Source organism: Lithobates pipiens, unplaced genomic scaffold, assembly GCF_037356315.1.
Source record: "Lithobates pipiens isolate NorthernLeopardFrog02 unplaced genomic scaffold, aLitPip1_a1.2 Scaffold_18, whole genome shotgun sequence".
Taxonomy (NCBI): domain Eukaryota; kingdom Metazoa; phylum Chordata; class Amphibia; order Anura; family Ranidae; genus Lithobates; species Lithobates pipiens.
The window spans coordinates 472,984,787-473,000,604 of NW_027507758.1; the positions used below are offsets into that span (position 1 = coordinate 472,984,787).

At 42.6% G+C, this 15,818-nt stretch overlaps 1 protein-coding gene across 4 annotated transcripts in view; it reads left to right on the forward strand.

Moving 5' to 3' along the window:
• Positions 1 to 15,045, forward strand: part of PER2 (period circadian regulator 2) — a 119,902-nt gene extending 104,857 nt beyond the window's left edge. For all 4 annotated transcript variants that reach the window (XM_077488326.1, XM_077488329.1, XM_077488330.1 and 1 more), the window contains one exon: positions 12,793 to 15,045. In XM_077488326.1, the coding sequence (XP_077344452.1) occupies positions 12,793 to 12,912 (120 nt within the window). In that variant the 3' untranslated portion in view covers positions 12,913 to 15,045. The remainder of the gene's footprint in view (positions 1 to 12,792) is intronic.
• Positions 15,046 to 15,818: the final 773 nt, after the last annotated feature.

Below are 15,818 nucleotides of genomic sequence, written 5' to 3' on the forward strand. Positions count from 1 at the left end.
TTGCCAGGCTTTTTACTCTAAAACTTAAGAGAGACAGTTTTCTATCAGATTCTGGACCACAGTTGGAATGTAAACCAAGTTCTGCTAGTTAATTCGCTAATCGGATTGTCTTCGGCAGAAACTATAGTTGGCTACAGGATAAGTCTGACCTGGAAATAGCTGGGTCTGTCTGGGACATCTTACATTTTGGTACATGTTTAGCCTGACCTGAGAAAGGTATTTGTGTGCACTCACACATGGGCTTGACCGGTGATGATGGTCTTGTAAACAGAACATGGAGGGATTATCTCTGTTACGATTAGTACTCTACTGTTGAGGGGGGTGGGGTTTAGCTAGTTCTAAGAATCTGGATAAGGTGTTTGCCACTACTTTGTGTAGTTTAAGCATAAACGTTGTTGTTGTTAAGACCCATCTGTTAGTTTTATTTTCTGTATTTATAGAACATTGACATAGTCATAGAGACATGTCCATCAGTCTCTGCCCTATACAAGATTACAGTCTTAACCACTTAAGGACCGCCGTATTGCCAATGTACGTCATTACAATGGCACCGGCAGGCACAAGCACGTACATGTACGTGCTTGCCTTCCAGCGGGTGGGGGGTCCGATCGGACCCCCTCCCGCTGGATACGGCGGTCCGTTTCGCTTCAGGAGCGATCCGGGATGAGGGGATGGCCGTTGGTTTCTGGCCATCCCCTCTCGATCGCTCCTGGCGAATGAGAAGCTTCCTCCCACTGTGTATTGTATACACAGGCAGGGAGGAAGTGATGTCATTCTCCTCGGGGCGGTCTTTTTGACCGGACTACGAGGAGAAGACAGAAAGTAAGTGTGCACCAACACTACACTGACATGTAGGCACACACAGGCACACAAACCCCCCCCCAGTCACAGTGTCACTGATTGCAGTGATAATTAATTTATTTACTGATCACTGCATTCAGTGTCAGTTGTAAAAGTAAAAACTGTCAGGGCAGTTAGTGTTAGGTCCAGGGTAGCCCCCCTACCACCCCCCAATAAAGGTTTAACCCCCTGATTGCCCCTAGAGTTGACCCTTTCACCCCCTTTTGCCAGTGTCACTAAGCGATAATTTTTCTGATCGCTGCATTAGTGTCGCTAGGTAGCTAGTTATTTTTTTAGGTTCACCGCCAGGTTTTTATAGCGCTAGGTACCCCGATATACTACCCAATAATGGTTTTAACCCCCTGATTGCCCCTAGTTAACCCTTTCACCCCCTTTTGCCAGTGTCACTAAGCGATCATTTTTCTGATCGCTGCATTAGTGTCGCTAGGTAGCTAGTTATTTTTTTAGGTTCACCGCCAGGTTTTTATAGCGCTAGGTACCCCAATATACTACCCAATAATGGTTTTAACCCCCTGATTGCCCCTAGTTAACCCTTTCACCCCCTTTTGCCAGTGTCACTAAGCGATCATTTTTCTGATCGCTGCATTAGTGTCGCTAGGTAGCTAGTTATTTTTTTAGGTTCACCGCCAGGTTTTTATAGCGCTAGGTACCCCAATATACTACCCAATAATGGTTTTAACCCCCTGATTGCCCCTAGTTAACCCTTTCACCCCCTTTTGCCAGTGTCACTAAGCGATAATTTTTCTGATCGCTGCATTAGTGTCACTAGTGTCGCTAGGTAGCTAGTTATTTTTTTAGGTTCACCGCCAGGTTTTTATAGCGCTAGGTACCCCCATATACTACCCAATAATGGTTTTAACCCCCTGATTGCCCCTAGTTAACCCTTTCACCAGCAATCACAGTATAAGTGTCACTGGTGACGCTAGTTAGCCAGTTAGTTATTTAGGTTCCCCGTCAGGTTTTTATATAGCGCCAGGGACCCCCATACACTACCTAATAAAAATTTGAACCCCCTGATTGCTCCTAGTTAACCCTTTCACCAGTGATCACCGTATAAGTGTTACGGGTGACTCTGGTTAGTTTGATTTTTATAGCATCAGGACACCCACCATTTATTACCCAATAAAGGTTTAACCCCCTGATCACCTGGCGGGTGATATCAATTAGGTTTTAGGGTCAGGGTCTGCGTCGCCCCAGGCAGCGCTAGGTTAGTGCCAGTACCGCTAACACCCACACGCAAAGCATAAACCTCCCATAGTGGTATAGAATCTGAACAGATCAATATCTGATCTGATCAGATCTATACTAGCGTCCCCAGCAGTTTAGGGTTCCAAAAAAACGCATTGTTAGCAGGATCAGCCCAGATACCTGCTGGCACCTGCGTTTTGCCCCTCTTCCCAGCCCACCCAAATGCAGTATCGATCGATCACTGTCACTTACAAAACACTAAACACATAACTGCAGCGATCGCAGAGTCAGGCCTGATCCCTGCGATCGCTAACAGTTTTTTTTGGTAGCATTTTATATTTAAATTTCGGAAGGCAGTGCTTGGTTTTCGGGGTCCCATACGTGGCTAGGCTCCCAAAAGTCCCCCACATGTGGTATCCCCGTACTCGGGAGAAGCAGTAGAATTTATTTTGGGGTGTAATTTGACTTATGCCCATAGCATGTGTGAGCAATATAGCATTTAGTGACAACTTTGTGCAAAATAATAAAATAAATTGTAAAATTCCTGCAACTTGTGGCAAAATATAAAATATTTCATGGAGTCAACATGCCTCTCAGTAAATAGCTTGGGGTGTCTACTTTCCAAAATGGGGTCATTTTGGGGGGTTTTGTGCTATTTTGGCATTTTATGGCCTTCGAAACTGTGATAGGTAGTGAGGAGTGAAATCAAAAATTTGCACCCTTAGAAACCCTGAAGGCAGTGATTGGTTTTCGGGGTGCTGTACGCAGCTACACTCCCAAAAAGTCCCACATATGTGGTATCCTTGTACTCAGGAGAAGCAGCAGAATATATTTTGGGGTGCAATTCCACATATAACTATGGCATGTGTGAGCAATATATCATTTAGTGACAACTTTTTGTAAACTTTTTTTTTTTTTTGTGTGTCATTCAATCACTTGGGACAAAAAAAAAATATTCAATGGGCTCAACATGCCTCTCCACAACTTCCTTGGGGTGTCTACTTTCCAAAATGGGGTCATTTAGGGAGGGGGGTTTGTACTGCCCTGCCATTTTAGCACCTCAAGAATTTAGATGGGCAGTCGTAAATTAAAAGCTGTGTAAATTCCAGAAAATGTACTCTAGTTTGTAGACGCTATAACTTTTGCGCAAACCAATAAAAATACGCTTATTGACATTTTTTTTACTAAAGACATGTGGCTGAATAAATTTTGCCCTAAATGTATGACTAAAATTGAGTTTATTCGATTTTTCTTATAACAAAAAGTAGAAAATATCATTTTTTTTTTCTCAAAATTTTCGGTCTTTTTCCATTTATATCGCAAAAAATTAAAATCGCAGAGGCAATCAAATACCATCAAAAGAGAGCTCTATTTGTGGGAAGAAAAGGACGCAAATTTCGTTTGGGTACAACATTGCATGACCGCGCAATTACCAGTTAAAGCAGTGCAGTGCGAAATTGGAAAAAGACCTCTGGTCCTTAGGCTGTTAATTGGTCCAGGGCTGAAGTGGTTAAGCTAGCCATACACTGGTGTTCTTTTTCACTTTGCAAGCGGGCTTAACAACAAAAAAAAATTCCTCTATCCATATAAACCCCCCACCAAAATATTGTATTCTGACAGCGACACTGCCAGAATACACACATCAGCTGCAAACATGTTCATTTGACAGAAGTCAATTTAGCTGGGGTAGCCACACCCTAATAGAAATTTTGCCAGTCCCTGCTGAACCTTCCAAACTATGTTCAGTGTATGGGGAAGTAACCATTTTATTACCATTTTGATTGTGAGAGGTAAGCAGAACACCTAGTTAACAGAGTGAGCACATAATTATTAATCCTGTAATTTGAATTTCAGTCCTAGTATACCTTAACATTGCATGGGTATATCTCAGTCATTGCTGCAGCAATGCTCAAGATATAATCTTTTGGGGCCGCCAATTCCCATCAATGTAAAAGTAATCCTATCGGCTAAGAAGTCGATGGGTTACTTTTACAGGCGGTGGAATGGGGTCCTACCCTCTCCCGACGCTGACTTTTCCGGGCTCTCCTTTGCGATCAGGGAGCCTTGTAAGGATGTGACTGGTGGCATCTGGTTCCTGGGACACACTGAGAGGAAATTGTGATGTTTTTCCTACTGTGATGTCCAAAACTGAAAGCAATAAGGATTTAGTCACTTTCAGAATTATTTTCATGTAAACAAGCAGTCACTGGCTTGAACAAGTATCTGATCTTGGTTTGATCAGATGCTTTAGAGGGCAGAGGATAGATCTGGGGTCCCCAGATCTCTCCATAAACAGGACTTGTCATGCACCATGTGTCAGAAACCATGAATCGGGCTGAGACAAAAGTACAATTAAATCACACTTGTTTATTAATAAAAATAAAAAGGTAAATGGAAAAAGCGTAGTCAAGCATAGCCAGAGTCCAGTAACCAAATCGGGTAGTCAGCCAGGCCAGAAGTCAGGGATCCAAGTAGAGCAACAGCAAGCAGGATAAGGAGCCAGAAGGGATGTCGGCAAGCCAGTCTTTAAACAAACCGCAGGAGATGGTTTCTAGTGATGTGACCAAGGCGAAGGCAGGGGTGAAGTGAGCCAGAAGGCTTTAGGCTCCATGCACACTGAAGCTGATAAACTGCAGTTTATTGGAGTTTGGGCGTTTTTTGTAAAAGCCCATAAACTCCACTCTATGTTAGCCTATGTGTTCATGCACACATGGACGTTTTTCAGCTTTAATGAGCAGTGAAGTTTATGGGCTTTTTTCTGAACGCCAGAAATTCGCGTTCAAAGTGCCGTTTTTCAGCGGCAAAAAACGACAAACGCTCATTAACGCTCATTAACGCTCGTTCATTAGTGTTCGGCATTCTATTTTTCAATGCATTGTGGGATTTTTGGAGTGTCCTCTGTGTATTTTTATAAAAAACGCCCATTAACGCTAACGCTGTAAAACGCTCATTAACGCTCATTAACGCTAGTATAAAACGCTGTTAAAAGCAGGTTTTTCAACCAGCGTTTTCTGCCAGCAATCTGGCGTCCAGAAATAGCTTTTTTGAGCTTCAGTGTGCATGGAGCCTTAAGTAGACAGGTCCGACGAGCATCATCAGGAACAGCTAGTAACTGTGGAGAGAGAAGAGAGCTGGCAATTAGCCGACAGCTGAGCAGCCAGGCCAGAGAAGGAAGGGCTAAGCCAGCCCTGACACCATGCTATCGGAAGGGATGTCGTTCATCCCTTCTGATAGCAATAAGAGAAAAAAAATACTAAAGCTACAATGTAATGTGTTTTCCCCCGTGCTTTTGCGCAAATGCGAACACGCACGTAGTTCCTGCATGCATATGTAAACCGCAATCGCACCATACAGATTGGGTGTCATTGTGAAGGTCAGAGCAAGGTAAATTTTGGCACCAGAACTCCTCTGTAACTCTAAACTGGTAACCTGTAAAGAAATATAAAACAAAAACAACTCCATAGCTCAACTCGACAACGAGTCTGCTGACCAACCAAATTAGCCTGTCTAACCGTCTGTTAAAAGCAGGGGTTTAGTTAGCACACATTTGCAAATGCATGTGAAAGCTGCAAGGCCTCGTCAAGGCACCCTGTATTGCTTGCAGTCCTAACACTACAAATTTATAAGTGTCTCCACAGTGGAAGCACATGCATAGAATGGATGGATGTGGGACAGGTGAGCCTGAAGGCAGTTTTTTGTTACGTTTGGATATATGTGGGTCGGGGACACACTGGACACATTCGCTGCCATTGTGCTCTTACTGGGTGTCCAGTGTGCTCCTATCCCTTTTAAGGGGGCTGGGGCAGCCTTCAGGCACACCTGTCCCACATCCATCCATTCTATGCATGTGCTTCCACTGTTGAGACACTTATAAATTTGTAGTGTTAGAACTGCAAGCAATACAGTGTGCCTTGACGCGGCCTTGCAGCTTTCACATGCGTTTGCAAATGTGTGCTAACTAAACCCCTGCTTTAAACAGTCAGACAGGCTAATTTGGTTGGTCAGCAGACTGGTTGGTGAGGAATTGTCTTCGTTTTATATGGTAACCTGTAAAGGCTTTTAAATCACCAGGGATTTAAAGGGAGTTGAGGGAAAAAAGTATTTGATCCCCTGTTGATCTTGTATGTTTTGTCCACTGACAAAGAAATGATCAGTCTAATTTTAACGGTGGGTTTATTTTAAAAGTAAGACAGAATAAAACAAAAAACAAACGCATTTGCAAAAAAGTTCTAAATTGATTTGCATTTTAATGAGTCAAAGTATTTGACCCCTTCACAAAACTTGACTTAGTACCTGGTGGCAAACCCTTGTTGGCAATCAGAGGTTAGATGTTTCTTTTAGTTGGCCATCAGGTTTGCACAACTTTTTGTCCTACTCTTCTTTGCAGATACTCTCTAACTCATTAAGGTTTTGAGGCTGACGTTTGGTAACGCGAACCTTTGGCTCCCTTCATATATTTTCTATGGCATTAAGGTCTGGAGACTGGCTAGGCCACTCCAGGACCTAAATGTGCTTCTTCTTGAGCCACTCCTTTTGTTGCCTTGGCTGTGTGTTTTGGGTCATCATGCTGGAATACCCACCCGCAACCCATTTTCAATGCCTTGGCAGAGGGAAGGTGGTTCTCTCCCAAGATTTGATGGTACATGGCCCCATCCATCATCCCTTTTTGATGAGATGACGTTGTCCTGTCTCCTTAGCAGAAAAAACACCCCCAAAGCATAATGTTTCTACCTCCTTGTTTGAAGGTGGGGAAGCTGTTCTTTGGGTCATAGGAAGAATTCCTCCTCCACCAAACACGGTGAATTGAGTTGATCCCAAAGAGCTTGTTTTTGGTTTCATCTGACCACAACACTTTCACCCAGTTCTCCTCGGAATCATTCAGATTTTCATTAGCAAACTTCAAATGAGCCTGTACATGCGCTTTCTTGAACAGGGGGACCTTGCGAGTACTGCAGAATTTCAGTCCTTCACGGCATAGTGCGTTACCAATTTTCTTGGTGACTGTGGTCCCAACTGCCTTGAGATCATTGACCAGATTCTCCTGTGTTGTTCTGGGCTGATTCCTCACTGTTCTCACGATGATTGAAACTCCACGAGTTTAGCTCTTGCATTGAGCCCCAGACTAAAGGAGATTTGACAGTTATTTTGTGTTTTTTCCATTTGTGAATTATCGCACCAACTGTTGTCACCCTCTCACCAAGCTGCTTGGCAATGGTCTTGTAGCCCATTCCAGCCTTGTGTAGGTCTATAATCTTGTCCCTGACATCCTTGGACATCTCTTTGGTCTTGGCCATGGTGGAGAGTTTGGAATCTGATTGCTTCTGTGGACTGATGTCTTTTATACAGGTAACAAGCTGAGATTAGGAGCACTCTTTAAGAGTACCCCTAATCTCCGCTCATTACCTGTATAGAAGACACCTGGGAGCCAGAAATCTTGCTGATAGGGGATGAAATAATTAATTTATTAACATGCAAATCAGTTTGACTTTTTTGAAATGCGTTTAACTGGATGTTTGTTGTTTCTGTCTTTCACTGTTAAAATAAACCTTCCATTAAAGTGATAGCTGATCATTTCTTTGTCAGTGGGCAAATGTATAAAATCAGCAGGGGATCAAATACTTTTTTTTTCCCCCTCGCTGTATGGAAATGTTTAAGTACCGTAGTTTGGCAGTGTTCCATTGTCAAATGCAATTTTAAAGTGTTACATGTTTGGGATCCATCTACTCTGTGTAACGAGAGGGTAAGTTGGTGTCATGCTGTTCTAGTTTAGAGTATTTTTTCAAAGAGGGTAAATCCCTATCTTTCTGGCTCATAGGGGGGAGAGGTATTGTAGAACTGGGAGATCTACAAAATATTTAGAGAGGCATTTGGAATATTTTTATCCCCAAGCAAGATATAGATCTCTTCCCCTGTGGATTAAATGTAATTCTATAAAATGCCAAAAGTGCAATAAAGATAAAAGCAAAAATGAAGATCAGTAAACGCACTACAGGGGTGTCTTCACCTAAACTCTAGACATGGATAATAGTGCTTATTTAAAGAAAAGTGCACTTAGTATGATCGTGATAGACGAATGAGATCAGTATAATCAAAAAATTATAAAAGTAAACGCACTGCAGAGCCAACTGTGGCCTACAGTATAAACAAAATACTTAGTGTAAACAAATTCAGCACCGTCACTTTTAAGCCTGCAACAGTCAAAACAACCAAAAAGTGCTATGTGCTTCTAAAAGGAAGTATAAATGAATAATAGTGGCAAATTAAAAATATTAATACATTCTAAAAAATGAATTTAAAGTAGGTGTGCAATCAAGTGACTACATCAAATTAATAAATGTGAATTCATAAAAGAATATCAAAAATCAGTTAGTAAAGTATGGTGTGAAAAATAATAAATATAAATGCCCTACAGAGCTTTTTCATCAGGTGTGTAAAATTGAGCTCGTTAGAAAATACAATTAGGAAAAGTGCTGAGTGCAATATAAATTAAATAATATATATATAAAAATGTTTTCCCTCAGTTTAGACCGATAGGTATTCTTTTACATATTTTTGGTAAAATAAAATCGCAATAAGCGATTGGCTTGCGCAAAAGTTATAGCGTTTACAAAATAGGGGATAGTTTTATGGCATTTTTATTAATAATAAAAAAAAAATTATATATATATATTATATTATATTATTATTTTTTTACTAGTAATGGCAGCAATCAGCTTTCCCTCCCTCCGTGACAGCAACATTATGGTGGACACATTGGACATTTTTGACACGTTTTTGGGACCATTGTCATTTATACAGCTACCGGTGCTATACAAATGCACTGATTCCTGTGTAGATGATACAGGCAGTGAACTGGTTAACCACTAGGAGGCAGTGTAGGGGTCAAGTATGTCCTGGGGAGTGATTCTAACTGTGGGGGGGTGTGGCTACATGTGGCATGTCACTGATCTCTGCTCCCAAACGCGGGGAGCAGAGATCAGTGATACTGTCACTAGGTAGAATGGGGAACAGGCCGCCACTTAAAGGGCAATGTACAGGTACATTAGCTTGCCTGTACGAGCCCTTCTGTCGACGTATATTGGCGTGAGGCGGTCGGCAAGCGGTTAAAAGAACACTCCCCTTTTGGGGATAAAATAGTACAACATACATGCTACACAGCCATTTGATAATTTACCATTATTAAAAATGACAGGTTTGTTTCAGTCTGTAGTATTTTTAAAGCGCTCATGCATATTCTTGCTGTGGGTCAGTATATGCATGTTAAACTGCGTTATGTTAAGGCAGTCATTTCATTTGAATGAGCTACCTAACAGCAAAACACACCAATGATGGTGCATGTACCATTTGACAGCACAGTGCATGCCTGTCTTTGTTGCTTAGACAATTATGATGTAGCACAGCCTTCCTATTCTGAAATCTGTTTTAAAAAGGGCATTGTGACACAACACAAAACTGCAGTATGGATCTGTAGAACTTCATGCAATGTATTGTTCCTCTGGATGGAATTTTGTTTTACGCAGCAAAACTGGAGTTGCATTTTAACCACTTGCCGACCGCCGCACGACGATATACGTCGGCAGAATGGCACGGGCAGGCATATGGGCGTATATATAAGTCCCTGCCTGCCCGCGGGTGGGGGGCCCGATCGGGCCCCCCCCCCGGTGCCTGCGGCGGTCGGCATTCCTTCGAGAGCGATCCGGGATGAGGGGGCGGCCATTCATTCATGGCCACCCCCTCGCGATCGCTCTCGACGAATGGAAATCCCCCGTGACATCACTTCCTCTCCTGTAATGTAAACACAGGAGAGGAAGTGATGTATTCTCTCCTCCGTGTCGGTATTTTTCGTTCCGACACGGAGGAGAGCGGATCGGTGAGTTGCACCAACACTCTACACACACAGTAGAACATGCCAGGCACACTCACACCCCCCCTTTACCCCCCGATCACCCCCCCAATTACCCCTGCCCCCCAGTCACAGTGACACCAATGTCATTTTTTTTTTTTTTTTTGCATTGGTGTCATTTGTGACTGTAATAACTGTTAGGGCAGTTAGAGTTAGCCCCCTTTAGTTCTAATGTACCCCCCTAACCCCCCCAATAAAGGTTTAACCCCGTGATCACCCCCCGTCGCCAGTGTCACTAAGGCTGGGTTCACATTGCAGCGGTTTATGAGAACGAATGTGATTCGCACCGCACTGCAGTGCAAATCGCATCCGATCTCTGTGCGATTCGAGTTCAGCCATTCGCCGCACCCGCCGCACCCGCCGCAAATTCGCACGGGACCCTTTTTTTGGCCCGCAGCAGAATCGGATCGCATGGGTGTTCACACCATGCGATCCGAGTTTGCAGATCGCACTGCGATATGCGAACTGATCTGGGGGTGTCAGTAACATTTCACTGACACTCCCAGCAGTTCGCATAGGGCAGTGTGAACTGCCGCCGGGAGGCATGCGATGCGGGAACCCGCCGCGGATTCGCGGCGTTTCCGCATCGCTCCAGTGTGAACCCAGCCTAATAAGCGATCATTTTTCTGATCGCCGTATTAGTGTCACAGGTGACGCTAGTTAGGCAGGTAGGTATTTAGGTTCGCCGCAGCTTTTTATAGCGCCAGGGACCCCCATATACTACCGCATAAAGCCCCCTGATTGCCCCCTAGTTAACCCTTTCACCAGTGATCACCATATAACTGTTACAGGTGACGCTGGTTGGTTAGTTATTTTTTTATAGTTTCAGGGCACCCGCCATTTATTACCTAATAAAGGTTTAACCCCCTGATCACCCGGCGGGTGTCATTTGTGACTAATAACTGTTAGGGCAGTTAGGGTTAGCCCCCTTTAGTTCTAAGGTACCCCCCTAACCCCCCCAATAAAGGTTTAACCCCGTGATCACCCCCCGTCGCCAGTGTCACTAAGGCTGGGTTCACATTGCAGCGGTTTGAGAACGGATGTGATTCGCACCGCACTGCAGTGCAAATCACATCCGATCTCTGTGCGATTCGAGTTCAGCCATTCGCCACACCCGCCGCAAATTCGCACGGGACCCTTTTTTTGGCCCGCAGCAGAATCGGATCGCATGGGTGTTCACACCATGCGATCCGAGTTTGCAGATCGCACTGCGATATGCGAACTGATCTGGGGGTGTCAGTAACATTTCACTGACACTCCCAGCAGTTCGCATAGGGCAGTGTGAACTGCCGCCGGGAGGCAATGCGATGCGGGAACCCGCCGCGCATTCGTGGCGTTCCCGCATCGCTCCAGTGTGAACCCAGCCTAATAAGCGATCGTTTTTCTGATCGCTGTATTAGTGTCACAGGTGACGCTAGTTAGGCAGGTAGGTATTTAGGTTCGCCGCAGCTTTTTATAGCGCCAGGGACCCCCATATACTACCGCATAAAGCCCCCTGATTGCCCCCTAGTTAACCCTTTCACCAGTGATCACCATATAACTGTTACAGGTGACGCTGGTTGGTTAGTTATTTTTTTATAGTTTCAGGGCACCCGCCATTTATTACCTAGTCTCACTAGTGTACCCCTAAATTTAGGGGTGTCTACTTTCCAAAATGGGGTCATTTGGGGGGGGTTTGTGCCATCTTGGCATTTTATGGCCTTCAAAACTGTAACGCCCTTAGAAAGCCTGAAGGCGGTGCTTGGTTTTCGGGGCCCCGTACGCGGCTAGGCTCCCAAAAAGTCCCACATATGTGGTATCCCCGTACTCAGGAGAAGCAGCAGAATTTATTTTGGGGTGTCATTTCACATACGCCAATAGCATGTGTGAGCAATATATCATTTAGTGACAACTTTGTGTAAAAAAAAAAAATAAAATTTTTTTTTGTCATTATTCAATCGCTTGAGGCAAAAAAATAAAATATTCAATGGGCTCAACATGCCTCTTATCAATTTCCTTAGGGGGTCTACTTTCCAAAATGGGTTCATTTGGGGGGGTTTTGTACTGCCCTGCCATTTTAGCACCTCAAGAAATGAGATAGGCAGTCGTAAACTAAAAGCTGCGTAAATTCCAGAAAACGTACCTTAGTTTGTAGATGTGACAACTTTTGCGCAAACCAATAAATATACAATTATTGACTTTTTTTTTACCAAAGACATGTGGCTGAATACATTTTGGCCTAAATGTATGACTAAAATTGAGTTTATTGGATTTTTCTAATAACAAAAAGTAGAAAATATCATTTTTTTTCAAAATTTGCGGTCTTTTTACGTTTATATCGCAAAAAATAAAAATCGCAGAGGCAATCAAATACCATCAAAAGAAAGCTCTATTTGTGGGAAGAAAAGGACGCAAATTTTGTTTGGGTACAACATTGCATGACCGCGCAATTACCAGTTAAAGCAGCGCAGTGCCAAAGTGTAAAAAGACCTCTGGTCATTTACCAGCAAAATGGTCCGGTCTGAAAGTGGTTAAACTAGTCAAGGGTCACAACAACAACGAGTGAGAAACAATGATTTGACATGTGTAGAAACCATTCAAAGAGGAGAAGTGAAGGTCTCTCACTGAAATTTCATGGGATATTGGTAGGAAGACTGTAGAAAACTGATGTGCCCCATTTTGCATTAAGCTGACATGTGTCAAGAGTTTATCCAGAGGTTGTTTTATTTTTTTTAAAGTATATTTTCAATGTTTCCCCTGTTCCCAGTAGTGTGTTTACAGAGCCTGTTATATAGTATAGTTCTTACCATAAGAAATAACTTTTATGTTTGTTTTTTTTTTTTTTGTTTTTTTTTTTACAGGGTTGTGTTTTCTGCAGGGAGAAGCGTGCAGATTGTTCAGAGTACACAGAGACAATACAGGAGCTGGAGCTCAGTGGAATCATGGAATCGTGTGATTTAATGCTGCATATCATGATGTAATGACCTCAAATACGATTGGTATATTCAATTACCTGGCCTGCTGTCAAAGCTTTCATTGCATGGTCATCCAATCTCCCACCAGCTCCCAAGCTGAAATCTGTCATTGCATCTCTACAGCTCCATGTAGTACTTTTCTTGCCAGAACTTAGTACCTCCGGGGTCTTTTTTAAACCCCGAAACTAAGCTTGGTTCCAGTTTTTAATCAGGTTTGCAGTATACAGTAAATGCTGATATGATGTACAGTTTTATTTATTAAAACATGAAGGATTTTTCTATCTTCTCATCTGCTGTCCCCAGTCTGTAATGAAACACTGGACCTCTATGTGTAAATGTCTTTGCCCAGTAGTAATAGGCCTGTTTTTTTATGATCATGTATAAGCTACTTTCTAAAACGCCTATTTTTAAATGTTTGATAAATACAGTCTTTGTACACTTTTGGAAACAAAATGCTATCTTGAAGCAATGCAGTCTTTGGAAGAGGTTATAAATATGTTTTTTTTAAATTCCTTCAAATACGTTTATTCCTTCAACCCGTGAAATGTGATTTGGAACATAAAGCACTGTCGCCTTACTTGCCTATGCTCATCCCAGCATTGGATGTATTCATCACTGAAATCTTTACAGCTTCTGGTATTCTAAATTTCAGCCTGCACCAATTCCAACCAATACTGAACAAAGCACCATCTACAGGCTGTATAGTCACTGAATGAAGCAGTCTGTCATCTTTCTAGTAAGTGAACGGAGCACCAACTGTCGGTCTTTTCCATTACTGAACAGGACACCATGTACATGCTTTTCAGTTACAGAATGATGCACCCACTGCATAATTATCAGCTAATAAACAGAGCCTCCTCTACATCCTTTCCAGTTATCGAATGGAGCACCATCTACAGGCTTTCCAATGACTGAACAGAACACTAGCTACATGCTTTTCAGTTATTGAATGGAGAACCCAGAGCATAATTGTTACTAAATGGAGTACATTCTAAGTGATTAACAGTCACTGAATGGAGAACCATCAGCAGGCTTTCTTATAATTTTCTTATAATTAAGGGTTTAAGACATGCTTATAAATTCAATTACAGAATACGCAGTCCATTTGTGGAGTTATGGATGGATACTCTACACAGATTTCCACACCAGTGAATGCCATAGATGCAATGCTGTGTCTTAGCTGTGTGGTCTTAGGTTAACAAAGACTATTTCATTATATGAAGGGGCAGGGCTATCAGTTGAGACAGGACTCCATGCACCTTTGTTACTGTACAGCAGCCACCGAGTTTGCCTCCTCTTCATAGCTGCTGCTCCATAGTCCCAAAGACTTTGCAAGTTGTGTGTGAAAGTGCAAACCACTGTGCCTGTATGTATAAATCACATACATTGATATTGTGTATTATGTTCAGAAATACAGAGATAGTGGCATGTGTCATTGTAGCAGAATGAATATACAGCACTGCAATGTGGAAACATGGATGAGATGTGACATGTGTTATTGTATCATCAGATACACCAGGTGTCTTCCACCGTGTTCAGTGATGTGTACATGAGAAATGAGCGAAGTCTCCTGTCCAAGGATGTAAACAAGTGTAGCCTAGAATCTGCCCCTGTATATTCTATTACCATCTAGATAACACACAAGAGTGCAAAGCTGCCCTAGAGCAACTCGGCTTTAATATGGTAAAGTTAAGAACACTACAATGGTCAAACTCACATTGTGTGAAGATAGGTACAGCATAAGGATTCCACTGTGGCTGCGCTCCTAAAACCACTTTAAGATCCTGACGGGGGAAGGGGTGCTGTGGACGTTCAGCCTAGCTGCCCGAATCCTGGCAACACATATGAGGGTATCCACCACCACGCTTGACGCGCAGATCCTAATGCACCCTTTGACTTGTCTAATTATCACCAATGGCTGGAGGGCTATACTAAACTGTTGATCAGCACACCTGCTAGTTTTTTCTTGTGTGTTTGTTTTTTTTATTTTTTTATTCTATTACTATCGACTGTTACTTTCCAATACCTTGTGACCAAATCTTACAATGTCATTGGTTATATTCTGTTTGTCCCTGACCTTGCTATGTCTTGTCTGTTACTTGGTAGAGAAATGCCAGTAAAATAACATTTTATTTTTTAGCTTGGCTTGTGTAATCTTTGTACAGGGGGATTGAATACAGTGATATTTGCATAATGACACTTAAAATGTTTTCCAAAATGCCTCTACAAACTTATATTTATCAAACAAGGTGGAGGTTACTGTAGCTGTGTGTACCATTTTCATACATTTTCATAAGAAAAAACAAAAATACTGCGCATCATCAGAAACGATAAAAAGAGTTTTGTTTTCACGAGAATTTTCGTATGACTTTTTTCGTTCATCGGTTCCGATTTGCTGTGAAACCATAAAAAAAAAAATCGGACAATCGGCCGCCCGATATAGCGCGTACTCCACATGAACTCTTTTTTTTTTTTTTTTTTGCAAAATTGTTTTTATTGAGGTTTTTCATTATCATTTAACATTGCCCACAGGGGCCGAACATTGCCCACGCAGGGGCAAATCCTCTAATGCAGCAAAAGCCACACCAGGCATAACATATACTATAACCAGTCCGTTCCTGAGGCAGCAACATACCGCAACAGGACAGACCATTAATAAATACAACCTTACTTAACTATTCCCCTATGTGGGGAGAGGTTCAATGCTGAAGAATCTGTGCTCACTCTTATCATGGAAATATAATAGGACATAATGGTACTCAGGTCAATCCACCGTCACTCTACCATCGTTATGTTAATCTAGGAGGGAATTACTGCATCAGTTGCCGTAGTATTGTCTTCTAACCAGCAGGTCCACACCTTTTCAAATTTTTGCGGGCAACCCCTGCCCGAGTAGGTAGCTCTATAAAGGG